General features: G+C 43.4%; 1 protein-coding gene across 2 annotated transcripts in view; it reads right to left on the minus strand.

The window, feature by feature from the left end:
• AMPD1 (adenosine monophosphate deaminase 1) overlaps positions 1–16,109 on the minus strand; it is a 139,820-nt gene that overhangs the window by 18,766 nt on the left and 104,945 nt on the right. For both annotated transcript variants that reach the window (XM_069756122.1, XM_069756123.1), the window contains 3 exons: positions 14,953–15,116; positions 8,003–8,129; positions 7,049–7,212 (listed from right to left, as the gene is read on the minus strand). In XM_069756122.1, coding sequence (XP_069612223.1) covers positions 7,049–7,212; positions 8,003–8,129; positions 14,953–15,116 — 455 coding nt within the window. The remainder of the gene's footprint in view (positions 1–7,048; positions 7,213–8,002; positions 8,130–14,952; positions 15,117–16,109) is intronic.

Genomic DNA, 16,109 nt, shown 5'->3' on the forward strand with positions numbered 1-16,109 from the left:
TCTAGATGTGTTTTGAGAGCTTTGAACCCCCAAGTGTTTCACTACAGTTTATAACGCAGAGCCGTTAAAATAAATTTATTTTTTTTTCGCAAAAATTTTTTAGCCCCCAGTTTTGTATTTTCACAAGGGTAACATAATAAATTGGACCCCAAAAGTTGTTGTCCAATTTGTCCTGAGTACGCTGATACCCCATATGTGGGGGGGAACCACTGTTTGGGCGCATGGCAGAGCTCGGAAGGGAAGGAGCGCCATTTGGAATGCAGACTTAGATGGATTGGTCTGCAGGAGTCACGTTGCATTTGCAGAGCCCCTGATGTACCCAAACAGTACAAACCCCCCACAAGTGACCCCATATTAGAAACTAGACCTCCCATGGAACTTATCTAGATGTGTTGTGAGAACTTTGAACCCCTAAGTGTTTCACTACAGTTTATAACGCAGACCCGTGAAAATAAAAATTCTTTTTTTTTTCACAAAAATGATTTTTTAGCCCCCAGCTTTGTATTTTTACAAGGGTAACAGAATAAATTGGACCCCAAAAGTTGTTGTTCAATTTGTCCTGAGTACGCTGATACCCCATATGTGGGGGGGAACCACTGTTTGGGCTCATGGCAGAGCTCGGAAGGGAAGGAGCGCCATTTGGAATGCAGACTTAGATGGATTGGTCTGCAGGCGTCACGTTGCATTTGCAGAGCCCCTGATGTACCCAAACAGTAGAAGCCACCCACAAGTGACCCCATATTGGAAACTAGACCTCCCATGGAACTTATCTAGATGTGTTGTGAAAACTTTGAACCCCCAAGTGTTTCACTACAGTTTACAACGCAGAGCCGTGAAAATAAAAATCCTTTTTTTTCCCACAAAAATGATTTTTAGCCCCCCAAATTTTTATTTTCCCAAGGATAACAAGAGAACTTGGACCCAAAAAGTTGTTGTCCAATTTGTCTCGAGTACGCTGATACCCCATATGTTGGGGTAAACCCCTGTTTGGGCGCACGGGAGAGCTCGGAAGTGAAGGAGCACTGTTTTACTTTTTCAATGCAGAATTGGCTGGAATTGAGATCGGACGCCATGTCGCGTTTGGAGAGCCCCTGATGTGTCTAAACAGTGGAAACCCCCCAATTATAAATGAAACCCTAATCCAAACGCACCACTAACCCTAATCCCAACTGTAACCCTAACCACACACCTAACCCAGACACACCCCTAATTCTAATCCCAACCCTAATCCCAACCGTAAATGTAATCCAAACCCTAACCCTAGCCCCAACCCTAGCCCTAACCCTAACCCTAACCCTAACCAGAAAATGGAAATAAATACATTTTTTTTAATTTTATTATTTTTCCCTAAGGCTAGGTTCACATTGCGTTAGGGAAATCCGTTTAGCACTAGCGGATTGCGCTAACACAATGTCTTTTTAGGTGTCGTGTTTAGTGGTCGCGTTAACGTCCCCGCTCTGGAAGATCGGGGATCGGACCTCGGGCGCGCCGCGGACGCTGCAAGCAGCGTCTGAGGCGCGCCACAAAAGAATGGCACCTTGCTAGCGCGAGCCGAAAATGGCACGCTCTAGCGATGCGCTACACCTGAAAATCACATTGCTGTCAATGGTTGTGCTAACGGACCCGTTGCACGGCGTTAATTGTGACATTTTCGCCGTGCAACGCTGTCCGTTAGCGTTAACCCATTAACGCAATGTGAACCTAGCCTAACTAAGGGGGTGATGAAGGGGGGTTTGATTTACTTTTATAGCGAGTTTTTTAGCGGATTTTTATGATTGGCAGCCGTCACACACTAAAAGACGCTTTTTATAGCAAAAAAGTTTTTGCGTCTCCACATTTTGAGACCTATAATTTTTCCATATTTTGGTCCACAGAGTCATGTGAGGTCTTGTTTTTTGCGGGACGAGTTGACGTTTTTATCGGTTACATTTTCGGACACGTGACAGTTTTTGATCGCTTTTTATTCTGATTTTTTTGTGAGGCAGAATGACCAAAAACCAGCTATTCATGAATTTCTTTTGGGGGAGGCGTTTATACCGTTCCGCGTTTGGTAAAATTGATGAAGCAGTTTTATTCTTCGGGTCAGTACGATTACAGCGACACCTCATTTATATCATTTTTTTTATGTTTTGGCGCTTTTATACGATAAAAGCTATTTTATAGAAAAAATAATTATTTTGGCATCGCTTTATTCAGAGGACTATAACTTTTTTATTTTTTTGGTTATGATGCTATATGGCGGCTCGTTTTTTGCGGGACAAGATGACGTTTTCAGAGGTAACATGGTTATTTATATCCGTCTTTTTGATCGCGTGTTATTCCACTCTTTGTTCAGCGTTATGATAATAAAGCGTTGTTTTTTGGCTCGTTTTTTTTTTTTTTTTTCTTACGGTGTTCACTGAAGGGGTTAACTAGTGGGCCAGTTTTATAGGTCGGGTCGTTACGGACGCGGCGATACTAAATATGTGTACTTTTATTGGTTTTTTGTTTTTTTTTTATGTAAAGAAATGTATTTATGGGAATAATATTTTTTTTTTTCTGCTTTATTTAGGAATTTTTTTTTTATTTTTTTTTTTACAAGTGTGGAAATTTTTTTTTTTACTTTTTCACTTTGTCCCAGGGGGGGACATCACAGATCACCGATCTGACAGTGTGCACAGCACTCTGTTAGATCGGTGATCTGACATACAGCCGGGCAGGATTAGAGCTGCAGCTGCAGCCTGATCCTGACCCGGAAGTGCTCCCTGCAGGACCCGGATGCAGCCCGGCGGCCATTTTGGATCCGGGGACTGCAGGGAGAAGACGCTCGGTACACGGTGAGCACATCACCGTGTACCGATCGTCTCAGGGAAGCCCGCAGGGAGCCCCCTCCCTGCGCGATGCTTCCCTGCACCGCCGGCACACCGCGATCATCTTTGATCGCGGTGTGCCGGGGGTTAATGTGCCGGGAGCGGTCCGTGACCGCTCCTGGCACATAGTGCCGGATGTCAGCTGCGATAGGCAGCTGACACCCGGCCGCGATCGGCCGCGCTCCCCCCGTGAGCGCGGCCGATCGCATATGACGTACTATCCCGTCCATGGGAATTAAGTCCCAGGTCACCTGGACGGGATAGTACGTCATATGGGATTAAGGGGTTAAACCACTCGAGTGTTGCTTTACCAGTATGCTTTGGGTCATTGTCTTGTTGGAAGGAGAACCTCCGTCCCAGTCTCAAATCAGTGAAAGACTGAAACCGGTTTTGCTCAAGAATATCCCTGTATGTCGCACCATCCATCTTCCCCTCGAAATGGACCATTTTCCCTGCATACATTTTGAGATTCTCCCAAATGTCTTTTGGCAAACTCAAAATGAGCCTTACAATTTTTGTGTGTAAGTAAAAGCTTTTTTCTGCCCACTCTTCCATAAAGGCCACCTCTAGGGAGTGTACAGCTTATTGTGGTCATATGGATACTACAGACACTACAGTCTCTGCCTGGGATCTCTGAAGCTCCTTCAAGGTTACCTTTGGTCTCTGTGCTGCCTCTTCAATTAATGCCCTACTTGCCCGGGCTGAGAGTTTTGGTGGGTGACCCTCTCTTGGCAGGTTTGTTGTGGTACGTTGTTCTTTCCATTTGATGATAATGGATTTGATGGTGCTCCGGGGATTAACAGAGATTGGTATATTTTTTATAACACAGCCCTTACATGGACTTCTCAACAACTTTGTCCCTGACTTGTTTGGAGATCTCCTTGGTCTTGATAGTGTAGTTTGGTTAGTGGTGCTTCTTGCTTAATTTTGTTGCCGCCTCTGGAGCCTCTCAGAAAAGGTGTGTACAGTATATACTGACAGAGTATGTGACACTTAGGCTATGTTCACACCTTGCGTCGGGTCCCTGCGGGTTCTCCCGCAGCGGATTTGATAAATCTGCAGGGCAAAACAACTGCGGTTCTCCCTGCAGATTTATCGCGGTTTGTTCCGCGTTTTCCGCTGCGGGTTTCCGCCTATACTATTGATGCTGCATATGCAGCAATATGCAGCATCAATAGTAATGTTAAAAATAATAAAAATTGGTTATACTCACCCTCTGATGTCCGGATCTCCTGGGCGCTGCACCCGGCGGTCCGGTTCCAAAGATGCTGTGGGAGAAGGACCCTTCGTGACGTCACGGTCATGTGACCGCGACGTCACCGCAGGTCCTGGTCGCACAGCAACTCTGACCGGACGGCCGCGTGCAGCGCCCAGGAGCTCCGGACATCAGAGGGTGAGTATAATCAGATTTTTTATTTTTTAACCCCAAATATGGTTCCCAGGGCCTGGAGGAGAGTCTCCTCTCCTCCACCCCGGGTACCACCCGCACATTATCCGCTTACTTCCCGCAACGTGGGCACAGCCCCATGCGGGAAGTAAGCGGTTCAATGTATTCCTATGGGTGCAGAATCGCAGCGATTCTGCACAAAGAAGTGACATGCTGCGGGTTGTAAACCGCTGCGTTCCCGCGCGGTTTTTCCCGCAGCATGTGCACAGCGGTTTGCGGTTTCCATAGGGTTTACATGTTACTGTAAACGCTATGGAAACTGCTGCGGACCCGCAGCATCAAAATCGCGGCGGTTCCGCGGTAAAAACCGCTAAGTGTGAATATAGCCTTAGAGTGCACACAGGTGGTCTTCCTTTCACTAAGCATGTGACTTATGAAGGTAATTGTTTGCACCAGAAATTTTAAGGGGCCTCCATGGCAAAAGGGGTGAATACATATGCACATGCCAATTTCTATTTATTTTATCCCATAAATTTAATTTTTGCCTATATTTTTCTCACTTCACTTCACTCACCAACTTAGACGATTTATGGCTGATGCATCACACACAAATTGTATTAAACACATATTTAAACACAGGTCATGATTTAACAAAAAATAGGTAAAAAGACAAAGGGGTGAATACTTTTACGAGCCACTGTATATCCTTAAGATATGCCATTAATGACCAGGACATAGTCATATCATAATACAAATATATTGCCAAATGTTCCATGTGTCCTCACATCCTCAAAGTGTTTTAAAATCCTCTAAATGAAAACTAAATATATATAGTCTTTCTTAAGCATTCCATTGTTTACAATCGAAGGCTTTTCTTAGGCATTGCCATCCTAGTTGACATGCTTTCCGCCACACTTGTTTTTCTACAAGGTTTTCTCAGGGAGATTGTTTTTTTCTGTTATACCCTCACTATAATATAATGAATGCGGACGGTTATGAGGTGTGAGGTATGCTGCTCTGCTTTATTCCACCTTGTACTATAAGATGTTTTACACTTGCTTTTTTTTATTCTTTTTTACCTGAATCTCTTATTCTGTAATGTTTTTCTTTTGATTGTTGTTATGCACTTTAAGAACAATCATACAAATACAGGTCCTTCTCAAAAAATTAGCATATAGTGTTAAATTTCATTATTTGCCATAATGTAATGATTACAATTAAACTTTCATATATTATAGATTCATTATCCACCAACTGAAATTTGTCACGTCTTTTATTGTTTTAATACTGATGATTTTGGCATACAACTCCTGATAACCCAAAAATCCTGTCTCAATAAATTAGCATATTTCACCCATCCAATCAAATAAAAGTGTTTTTTAATAACAAACAAAAAAACCATCAAATAATAATGTTCAGTTATGCACTCAATACTTGGTCGGGAATCCTTTGGCAGAAATGACTGCTTCAATGCGGCGTGGCATGGAGGCAATCAGCCTGTGACACTGCTGAGATGTTATGGAGGCCCAGGATGCTTCAATAGCGGCCTTAAGCTCATCCAGAGTGTTGGGTCTTGCGTCTCTCAACTTTCTCTTCAAAATATCCCACAGATTCTCTATGGGGTTCAGGTCAGGAGAGTTGGCAGGCCAATTGAGCACAGTAATACCATGGTCAGTAAACCATTTACCAGTGGTTTTGGCACTGTGAGCAGGTGCCAGGTCGTGCTGAAAAAATGAAATCTTCATCACCATAAAGCATTGACCCTGCCCTTGATAAAACACAGTGGACCAACACCAGCAGCTGACATGGCACCCCACACCATCACTGACTGTGGGTACTTGACACTGGACTTCAGGCATTTTGGCATTTCCTTCTCCCCAGTCTTCCTCCAGACTCTGGCACCTTGATTTCCGAATGACATGCAAAATTTGCTTTCATCAGAAAAAAGTACTTGGGACCACTTAGCAACAGTCCAGTGCTGCTTCTCTGTAGCCCAGGTCAGGCGCTTCTGCCGCTGTTTATGGTTCAAAAGTGGCTTTACCTGGGGAATGCAGCACCTGTAGCCCATTTCCTGCACACGCCTGTGCACGGTGGCTCTGCATGTTTCCACACCAGACTCAGTCCACTGCTTCCTCAGGTTCCCCAAGGTCTGGAATCGGTCCTTCTCCACAATCTTCCTCAGGGTCCGGTCTCCTCTTCTCGTTGTACAGCGTTTTCTGCCACATTGTTTCCTTCCAACAGACTTACCATTGAGGTGCCTTGATACAGCACTCTGGGAACAGCCTATTTGTTGAGAAATTTCTTTCTGGGTCTTACCCTCTTGCTTGAGGGTGTCAATGATGGCCTTCTTGACATCTGTCAGGTCGCTAGTCTTACCCATGATGGGGGTTTTGAGTAATGAACCAGGCAGGGAGTTTATAAAAGCCTCAGGTATCTTTTGCATGTGTTTAGAGTTAATTAGTTGATTCAGAAGATTAGGGTAATAGGTCATTTAGAGAACCTTTTCTTGATATGCTAATTTATTGAGACAGGTTTTTTGGGTTATCAGGAGTTGTATGCCAAAATCATCAGTATTAAAACAATAAAAGACGTGACAAATTTCAGTTGGTGGATAATGAATCTATAATATATGAAAGTTTAATTGTAATCATTACAATATGGTAAATAATGAAATTTAACACTATATGCTAATTTTTTGAGAAGGACCTGTATATCATATTTGAAAAATTCTATGTATGGGAAAATTGGATGATCTTTGTATTTTATCCCATATGCCAAACACAATTCTTAATAAGGAAGACTTGTGTCATACCTCCTCAGGTTGTTGAGCACTCTGATGTTGGCATACATGTAGTATATATAATATGTATATGATGGGTTCTTCTCAATGGACCAATCCTGGGGAAATGGACTCTTTGATGAAAACATGTGGCCGCTGTGTTTAGACTCATCATCCACACTGTCAAATGCAGTTATCTGTTAAATGAGAACACAAGAGTTATGTAATTAATATGCTGCAAAAAAATATCAAAAAAGTTTTAGGGCCAGAATCGCACATTGCTGAAATCTTCCGATGTTCAATCAGCCCAGGAACCTTCTCATGGATTATATTTGAGTTTCGTTACAGATTTTGGTGCCGTCAACAATGCACTGTGGGTTATTTTCTATGCTGTAAGTGAATAAAGTTTATTAAGATCCAAATTTCTTACATTCTTGTGAAATTTCACAGCCTAAATCATGCAACAAATTTGTAATCTATGAACCTGACCTTAGAGGGTTCCTTGGTCCAAAACGACAAGTCTGCAGGTATGTGACTGCGGACTTATGAATCCGAACATCGCGCACACTGCACGCTATGAAGATTCTCAAGTGTCAGCGCTGGGAACGGTAGTCATGTGACGGAAAGTATACTCCTGGCCAGAATCCGACGAGATTGGCAAGTTTATTGAGCAATCCCGGAAACAGTCTAGTCAGATTCTGTCCAGGAGTATGCATACTTACGGGCTCATGACAGCTGTTCCCGGTGCTGACACCGGAGAATCCTCACAGTGCGCGCAATGTGAGCATTCACAAGTCTGCAGTCATATAGAGTGATTGCAGACTTCTTGTTTTAGACCAGACAACCCTTTTAAGAAATTGACTAATCACTGCTGTAGGTATCTGATATGCATGTGTGGTTTGTATGTAACGGTCATAATAACTGTGTCACGAACATACAGTCATCAAACCCCCCAGAGATAAACATGTGCTGAAGGAGCAGACTTACATGTCTGAGGAAGACGCTGAGCTCCTTATTGGCGTTTGGATTGATTGTGGCTTCAAACACTGGCATGAAGATATTTTCCAGCATTTTTCCAAAGTGAGGCACAAACTTCTGAGCTCTAAATATATCACTATAAAAATTCATGATAAAGGTGAAATAATGTGTGACGCTCCGCAGAAACAAATTTATGCTGTATATAGTATCATCCAAACCTACTTTACTGAATATTTTAAGGGCTTTCTGTGTAGTACAAGGATGTTTAATATCTCATGTTTATCTTCACGGTGATGTCAGATTATTTGCTTTTTCCGATTCATTATTTTAACAATAATTACCATTCTTCCAATAGCATAAAAACTTTTGTATAACTTATTTTTTAAGTTGTATTTTTTTTATCTCCAGTAGGTACATTAGCTCTCTTATATTAACTGTCTCCTACATATTGGAGGTTGCTACCCTATAAGCCAATGCCCGCCCCTTTAACAATCCTTGCGATACAATTTAGGAATTTTAGCTAATGCGATTCTTCTTGATAAGTAAAAGACATACCTATAGCTTGGATAAAAATCCTAAAACACATTGCAAGGTTTGTTAAAGAGACCCTTTTAACTTGCTACCTCCAGTAGGGTGTACTAAAGAACCAGGTTTCTTAATGGGCATCTGTCAGTAGGATCAACCTTCCTGAGCCATCTACATGGGCATGTAGGTCATAAGAACTGAATAAACTTATCCCATCATATCTTCGATCCAATGTCTGCTAAGATCTATGGGCCAGACATAAATCTGCCTGAGAATCTGCCTCTACAGCTTATTTTAAATGAAAGGGGCATTACCAGTGTGAGACTTGTAGAGGAAACCAGGCTGTCAGTGTGGCACCCCAGGAGTTCGGGTACCACAGTAGTGCTGCCTTCCTCTCGGGAAGGGTAGTGCTATGTCTGGAGACAAGTGAGATTCCCTTTGGCAGGTTATCACACACACAACACCTTCCAAATCCGGGCCAGGAGGGGGAGCTCAAAACCCTGTTTTAGGGCAGCTTCCCTGGATAAAGATCCTGGTTTGGAGCTGGAGTCAGGTGGAGATACAGGACTCCAGTAGGCTACGAGAAGGCCTCCAGGGAGTCAGTGTGCAGAAACCGGGTATCGGGAGCCCGAGGCTTTTGTAAAACTATAAGACACAGAGCAGAACCAAAGGGCCGAGGATTACATGGACTTTGCCCATATTCACCTGTGGTACAGCAGCACCTTGGAGCCTGGAGTCTCCGTGAAAAGACCCCAGTAAGCACGGGCTCAAGCTGCCTACCATACAGGTACCTGTCCCAGGACAGGGGAACGAATTAGGACTTTGCTGAGAACACTTAGTGGCAGCAGGGACCTCAGTTACAGCAAGTGCAGAGTGGAAGGCTTCTACCTGACCTGCCAATGGTTTTCCGCTTGTCTCTGGACTGCCTGGACTCCTAATTCACCTGTTGCCGGTGCCCTGGACTGTGGCCTGTCACCCATAGTAAACCAGGTAAAGACTTACAGCTTGTCTCCTCCATTTATTTACCGGCTATACCATCCACACCCTACACCATAGGACCCCTGCGGACCCCGCTTCACCTGTGGGAAGTGTAACATCTGTGCTGCCGCAACATCCCCCAGGGGACCCCTTCAATGCAGCGTCGGTCCTACAACTGACCAATCTCCACAGGTGGCGTCATGACAAACTTTGAACATTTTACCCTTTAGCGTTGAGGCCCAGGGCCACCGACCTGGTCTCAGCCACCTTGACATCCCCCCTTGCGACTGAACCCAGTACCGAGTACCCCATTGCCCGGCAACTCATCAGTCATTACATGTCTCACACTGGTAGCACCCCTTTCAATTAAAATAAGCTCTGGAAGCAGATTCTCAGGAAGGTCTATGCCCAATCCATAGTCCTGAACAGCTCCTTTACATATTAAGAAAGATGTATATTTCTCAGGCATAAGACATCCAATTGCTATAATTTTATTCGGCTTCCTATGACCTACATGCCCATATAAACGGCTTAGGAGGGTTGATCCTACTGACAGATTCCTTTTAAAGAGAGCTACTTTGAATACCTTTATCCCAAGGAGCATTGCTTGTCTTATAAGTCTCTCTATACCAGTTGGTGGTCTTCACAGTAAGAAATATTACACCCTAGGTCTCCAGCTTTACTGTCACATCATAAAAGTACCCTGTCATACATTTGCATAACCTTTTTGTTCTACTCTGCAGAGAAGTCAAACATCTCTAAGCATAGGTTGTCTGGAATGGGCATGGGGTTTGGGAAATTCCTGTCAATTAGTAAGGAAAAAAATAGTTACCCCATAACACGACAGCCATACTGTCCTAATATAAATGATAGTCAAAGTGTACTTCTAACTGTCAGAATGTCCACAATAGTGTCAACCCCATTGCCTCCACAATAATGACATGTTCATAAAGCCATCTACTATGCCACTAAAGAGTGACAGCCACAAGGCACTGTTGTAAGTGCAAGCCATGGAGACTTCCATGCCACAGACCCCATAATTGTCATCCATTGTGCCCCCTTTGAGTCCTAACCATAGAGGTGATAAATGTCATGATCTCTACTTTATGTATTATTAATATATGGTTGAATTGCGAGAGCGGCAACTTTCATCAGGTCTGGCACCCAGACCAATGAGTTGTGTCAGGATGCACAGAAGGTCATTATGTGCTTTATAGGTTGGGTACCCCATAACAATGTTATGACTGGAATTCTACTTGGACATTTTAAGAAGCAAAATATCCTAAAATAATGCTGTGAAAAAAATTCTAATATTTTAACGATCCTGGAATGAAACTAAAACAAGTCCTCCAAAGGATTTGCAGACCTGCGCATGGATTAGTATGTTTTCATTCACCATGGAAGCTGTAATATATGATCCATCAAGAGGGGATTAATGCATGCAGGAGCTGCAATCACATCCAGGCCCGAAAGGTCTCTTTGGCCTACATGAATAGACCTCTTTTATTAAAGACTGGTGATAGATCGGGGCCCTCTTGAAGATTTTGCATTGGGGCCCACAAGCTTCAGGTTACTCCACTGTCCATCAGTAAATATACTGCCCAGAAATGTAGGATATAGCCCGCACTGATTCTGAGAAGGGATTAGACTTTGATTGTTAAATACAGGTTCAAACCGATTGATATAAATATATCACATAGATATACTGTACGTATATATTTATCAGTTTAATAGTATGTATTGGGAAACTGGTTTGATGTTGCTTATTTTTCTTGCTTAGTAGTGATGGATGTGGTTTGGCAACCTTTAATTGAGGGAAAGGGGCATTTCACACACCTTTGTCAGGTATTTTCATGGCACCTCCTGCTTTCTCTGCTAGAATAATAGCCTTTCCCTGTACCCACCCTGATTTTTTAATGGCAGTCAACCAACTGCCCTAATTACATTACATAGAGTGGAAGTGAAACAAAATAGATATAACAATGCATACAATTTTCTTCGCCTATGTTAATCCATTGAAAGCCATTCCATCTGCACATCTGCCTGGGAGGCTCACTGACTTCACTGACTCACATAATGATTCAGACTTTCTAGTCCTTAGTCTTACTAGAACAATGGACCATTTCGTTAAATTTTTCATTCTGGTAAGTCAAACGGAAAACTCACAGATGATACCGGGGTGTATCTAGGGGGACTGACAGGTCATTGCCCCAGGTGATTGGTGCCAAGGAGGTGCCAACAAGCCACACTGCATTCACCGGGACAGAAAACTGCAGCTTTAAAGTGAAGGAAAGCCTAGCTATGCCTTTGAATATAGAACCATTATTAGCTCAGATATTTTTAATGAATCCTTTATGGCTCCTGAGGCATAGATATGTGAAGTGGATTTGTCATCAAAATTTGATGTCCTATTTAGAGGCACTAAAAATGATAATGAGTTCACTAGGCTATTCGATCCCCAAATATTATGCTATTTGGTTACTAGTCACTAAGGCTGGGTTTACATTACATTTTAAAAGTCCGTTAGACGGACTGTGTTACACCACGGCATAAGACGGTGTAACGCAGTCCGTTAACGCTGCCATTAAGCTCTATTTCGGGCGCATCGCTAGCGCATGCCCAAAATGGGCGTGCGCTAGTGATGTGCCGTCATTGAGTGACAGACCCTGGGACGCGGGCTGCAGCATTTCCGGGTCCATCACCACTAGCGCAGATAGAGCATCTGTTAGCTCTATCTGCGATAGCGATATGACATGTCGGCACTTGCGTTAACGCAGCCCATTTAAAGCATGTGTTGAACGGCATATTTTAACGCAATGTGAACCTAGCCTAAGAGAAAATATAATTGACTCATTGTTAAGAGTCTACTAAATTTGTACTCCACCACCTCTTCCTGCAACGCCTACTAATGGCTAACAATGGCCAGGATAGGCAGATACACAGCCAGTGACAAAACTTAAAACCTGTGGATTCCAATGAAAAAATCTCCAACAGGATCTCTAACTATTTGACAGGACTTGAAAAATATTGGTCAAAGGCATCTTTTCGTAATTCCTAAATTCAAGAACACTTGTGTGACTGCAAGCCCTGCACGCACTATAGCTAAGACCCCCATCCACATTAGTCTAATGCCCATCGAACTGATTTGGATGACACTCTAATGTGCATGGAGGCCAAGAACAGAGATGACTGTTGGGGAAGTTAAAGATTAGGCATGTCTGATTTCGGGCTGCCAATCCTTTTATTCTCCTTAAAATAAGCCATCAGTAGAGTTGTCCGGTGACGACCCTCTAATAGAGAACAGAGGAGTTCTCAGTAGAGCAAGTGCTATTGTGTATTGGAGAACCTAGTGAGATTGGTGCCAGCAAGAACCATCATTCAGCTGACAGCCATCTGAAGGGTGTATGAGGCAATGAGGAAAGTCACATCATTGCACTTGTTATGTGATGCATGTGTAACACCCCAGGGTCCTGGTTGTTACAGTGGCATTGCTTTCCTCACGGGGAGAGTTTGAAAGCGAGAGATCTTCTCTATCAAGTATACGCAAACATACAACATGTTCACACTCCAGGCCAGAAGGGGGAGCTCTGATCCAGCTTATGGGTGGCTCCCCTATATATATATTCTGCTCTGAAGGGAAAGTTAGTTAGTCTGTCAGAGGGACTGAGCACAGTCAGTCTGAGAGTCAGTTCCTGTCAGAGAGACAGAGGAGAAGGAAGCTGAGGGGCCGTGCAGCCACGAGAATGTGCTGCAGCTCCTGGAGAGAGAGAATACAGAGAGAAGGACACATTGTCGTGAGCATGCAGGAGAGTGGAGCACAATAGAGAAAGAACTGAGGAGAATAGCTGTGACTGAGCGCAGACACCAGTAGCCGGAAGACCGAGGTTGTGTCGACTCCAAGTGGTACAGCAGAAACCAGCAGGACAGCTGGACTACACGTCACCTGACTGCCCTAACACCCAGGAGACCCAGTGGCACATAGAGCCTGGGTCATGATAGAGACCCTGTAAAAAGGCTCGAGCCACCTGTCATACGGGTTTGTGTCCCAACTTTAAGGAGGACAGAGAGAACAGTGAGGACCTTGATAGAAGCCACAGGCAGCAAGAGACTGCACCACTGCGCTAGTAGGAAGGCTTTTAACTCCACTTGGTAAAGGGGACTCTGAACTCGCTTCCAAGCCGGCCGGACCCTTCCTGTACCTGTAATCCAGGACCCTGGACTGTGGCTGCCTGAAGTCTTCAGTAAACAATGTAAAGAGACTGCAAACCCTGTGTCCTCTGTTTCTTACCACACCACCCACCATCTTCATCTACACACCGGGAGCCCTGGGGCCCCAACTTCACCTGTGGGAAGTTATACCATCTTAGCTGCCATACCATCACCCCAGCGGACCCTTTAAGCAGCATTGGTCACCTCTGACCAAATACCACAGGTGGCATCACGAACATAAGCTTTATTTCAAACCCCTTTAAAGACTATCCCTTTTACATGGGTGACCAGGGCCACGGACAAGGTTGCCGCCACCGTGACCCATCCCCTTAAGTACCGGACCCGGTACCGAGTACCCCACGGCCCTGGCGGGCATTCCACATGGATGCCCCCTAAGTATGCTGCATATGTGAAGCGTACGTTGTGGTTGGTGGTCAGCATGCCACTCGGCCACTACATGGGTAATGATTGTTGTTGATTGCATTGGACTTGTGACACTCATTATTGCACTTGCACTTTCTATGAAATATTTGCAATCCAATTGTGCATTATTTTCATTATCATTGAATGTAATGTATATCTTTGCTCAGATATATTTCCCATGTGGTTTCCCCTTTACCACTTTGCTGGGGATCGTTTTCTATATTATGTAGATAGTTTTAAAAGCAATCTGTCAGCAGGTTTTTGCTATGTAATCTGAGAGAAGCTTGGTGTAGTATCACTTAATGGACTGCTTGATGTAGTCTTGATAGAATCCCCGTTTTCTCTACTGTACATATGGACTGTGGTCAGATCTGTGTATAACCCTTCCTCTGATTGGCAGCTTCCTGTATACACTTTGGATTGTTAACAAGCTGCCAATCAGTGGTGGGGGCGGGGTTACATAGATCAGCTGGCTTGGTTTGCATGTGTGACCTAGTGATAATCTCCTGCTGATAAAACACTGTGTGCTGCTCTCAGATTAAATAGCAAAAACCTGCTGCCAGATTTCTTTTAATTTATTATCAATTTTTTTTATGTAGTTTACTCCTCACCCTCCTTTGTCTTTGACATTTATGGGGATTTGCTATATCATAATATAATTAAATTATCTTAATTGATATATACCATATGTATATATATATATATTTCTGAAACACTGTAGAAAGTCTTTAGTATAATTTCTCGCTTTGCTGATTTGTTTTTCTTCTGCTATGGGAAGAAACTATTTAGGGCAGTTCATTATCCAGTGCCAGTGCCAAACTTACTATATTCTTGGGATTTGAATCATGAATTTCATGTTGGGACTGTAAACCCGATGCTTGTTGAACCAATAGGCCAGTTTAGTCCATTCCTCAGGAGATCGTCCATAGATTGACAAGCGCGGCTCAGCGTACTGATACTTAGCGTCTTCCAAGTCTGAGCCCACTTCCTGTGATAAAAAAAGATATGTGTATAATAGCTTTTTTGGTTTTCAGGGTTAATATGCTTTAGCCACTATATGCTTTTATCCAGGTGGCAGCACTCATTAAAAATTAAGTTCTTTCATCAAAAATAGTCTCATTAGGGTCTGGATGGGCCATTCGCTTGAATGGTTCATACTTTCCTTTCTCGTACTTATTCTGTAGCTTGATTTTGCTTAGCAAACTCTTACTTTGTCACTAAGAAAATCTTGATGCAGGCAAGTAAGAATTGGCCATGAAATGTAATATTGGATAACACCTGTAAGGCCTGTTCTGCATTCAGCCTGGTCCTATAGTTATAGACTTCAGTTCATTCATGAGCAAATTGGCTTCTATCTATGGAACAGCAGATAACTTGATGACTATTCATACAGTCACAATGGCTTCATTTTTTTTCCAGGATTCATGACATATATGGATTATTATAGATTTTGCATTGTGACAAACCCAATGATCTAATATGAGCCTGTTTTTACGCCCATTGAGGCCAATTCATCAAGATGCACGCAATGACACTTAATGAATTTGGCACTCTTTCGGAGTGGTGGGCACATCCATGCAAAACACCAGAAATGCTATTCCCGTCAGGAGAAAAAAAAATTGCTGCTAATTTTCATGAATCGGATGGCCAAGCATGACCATGCCTCATCCAAGCCTAGCTCTGCCACAGCTCAGCCCATTTCAGCAGAGCTCATCCAAAAGAGCGTGAAAACGCTAAAAGTCGCTGATTTTTTTCTACTCCTGGTAAACCCATTTCAGAACTATTTCTCAAAAGTCAGTAATTGAATTAATGTTAAAGGGACACTGTCACCTGGATTTGGAGGGAACAATCTTCAGCCATGGAGGCGGGGTTTTTGGGTGTTTGATTCACCCTTTCCTTACCCGCTGGCTGCATGCTGGCTGAAATATTGGATTGAAGTTCATTCTCTGTCCTCCGTAGTACATGCCTGCACAAGGCAAGA

This window comes from Ranitomeya imitator, chromosome 3, assembly GCF_032444005.1.
Source record: "Ranitomeya imitator isolate aRanImi1 chromosome 3, aRanImi1.pri, whole genome shotgun sequence".
Lineage (NCBI taxonomy): Eukaryota > Metazoa > Chordata > Amphibia > Anura > Dendrobatidae > Ranitomeya > Ranitomeya imitator.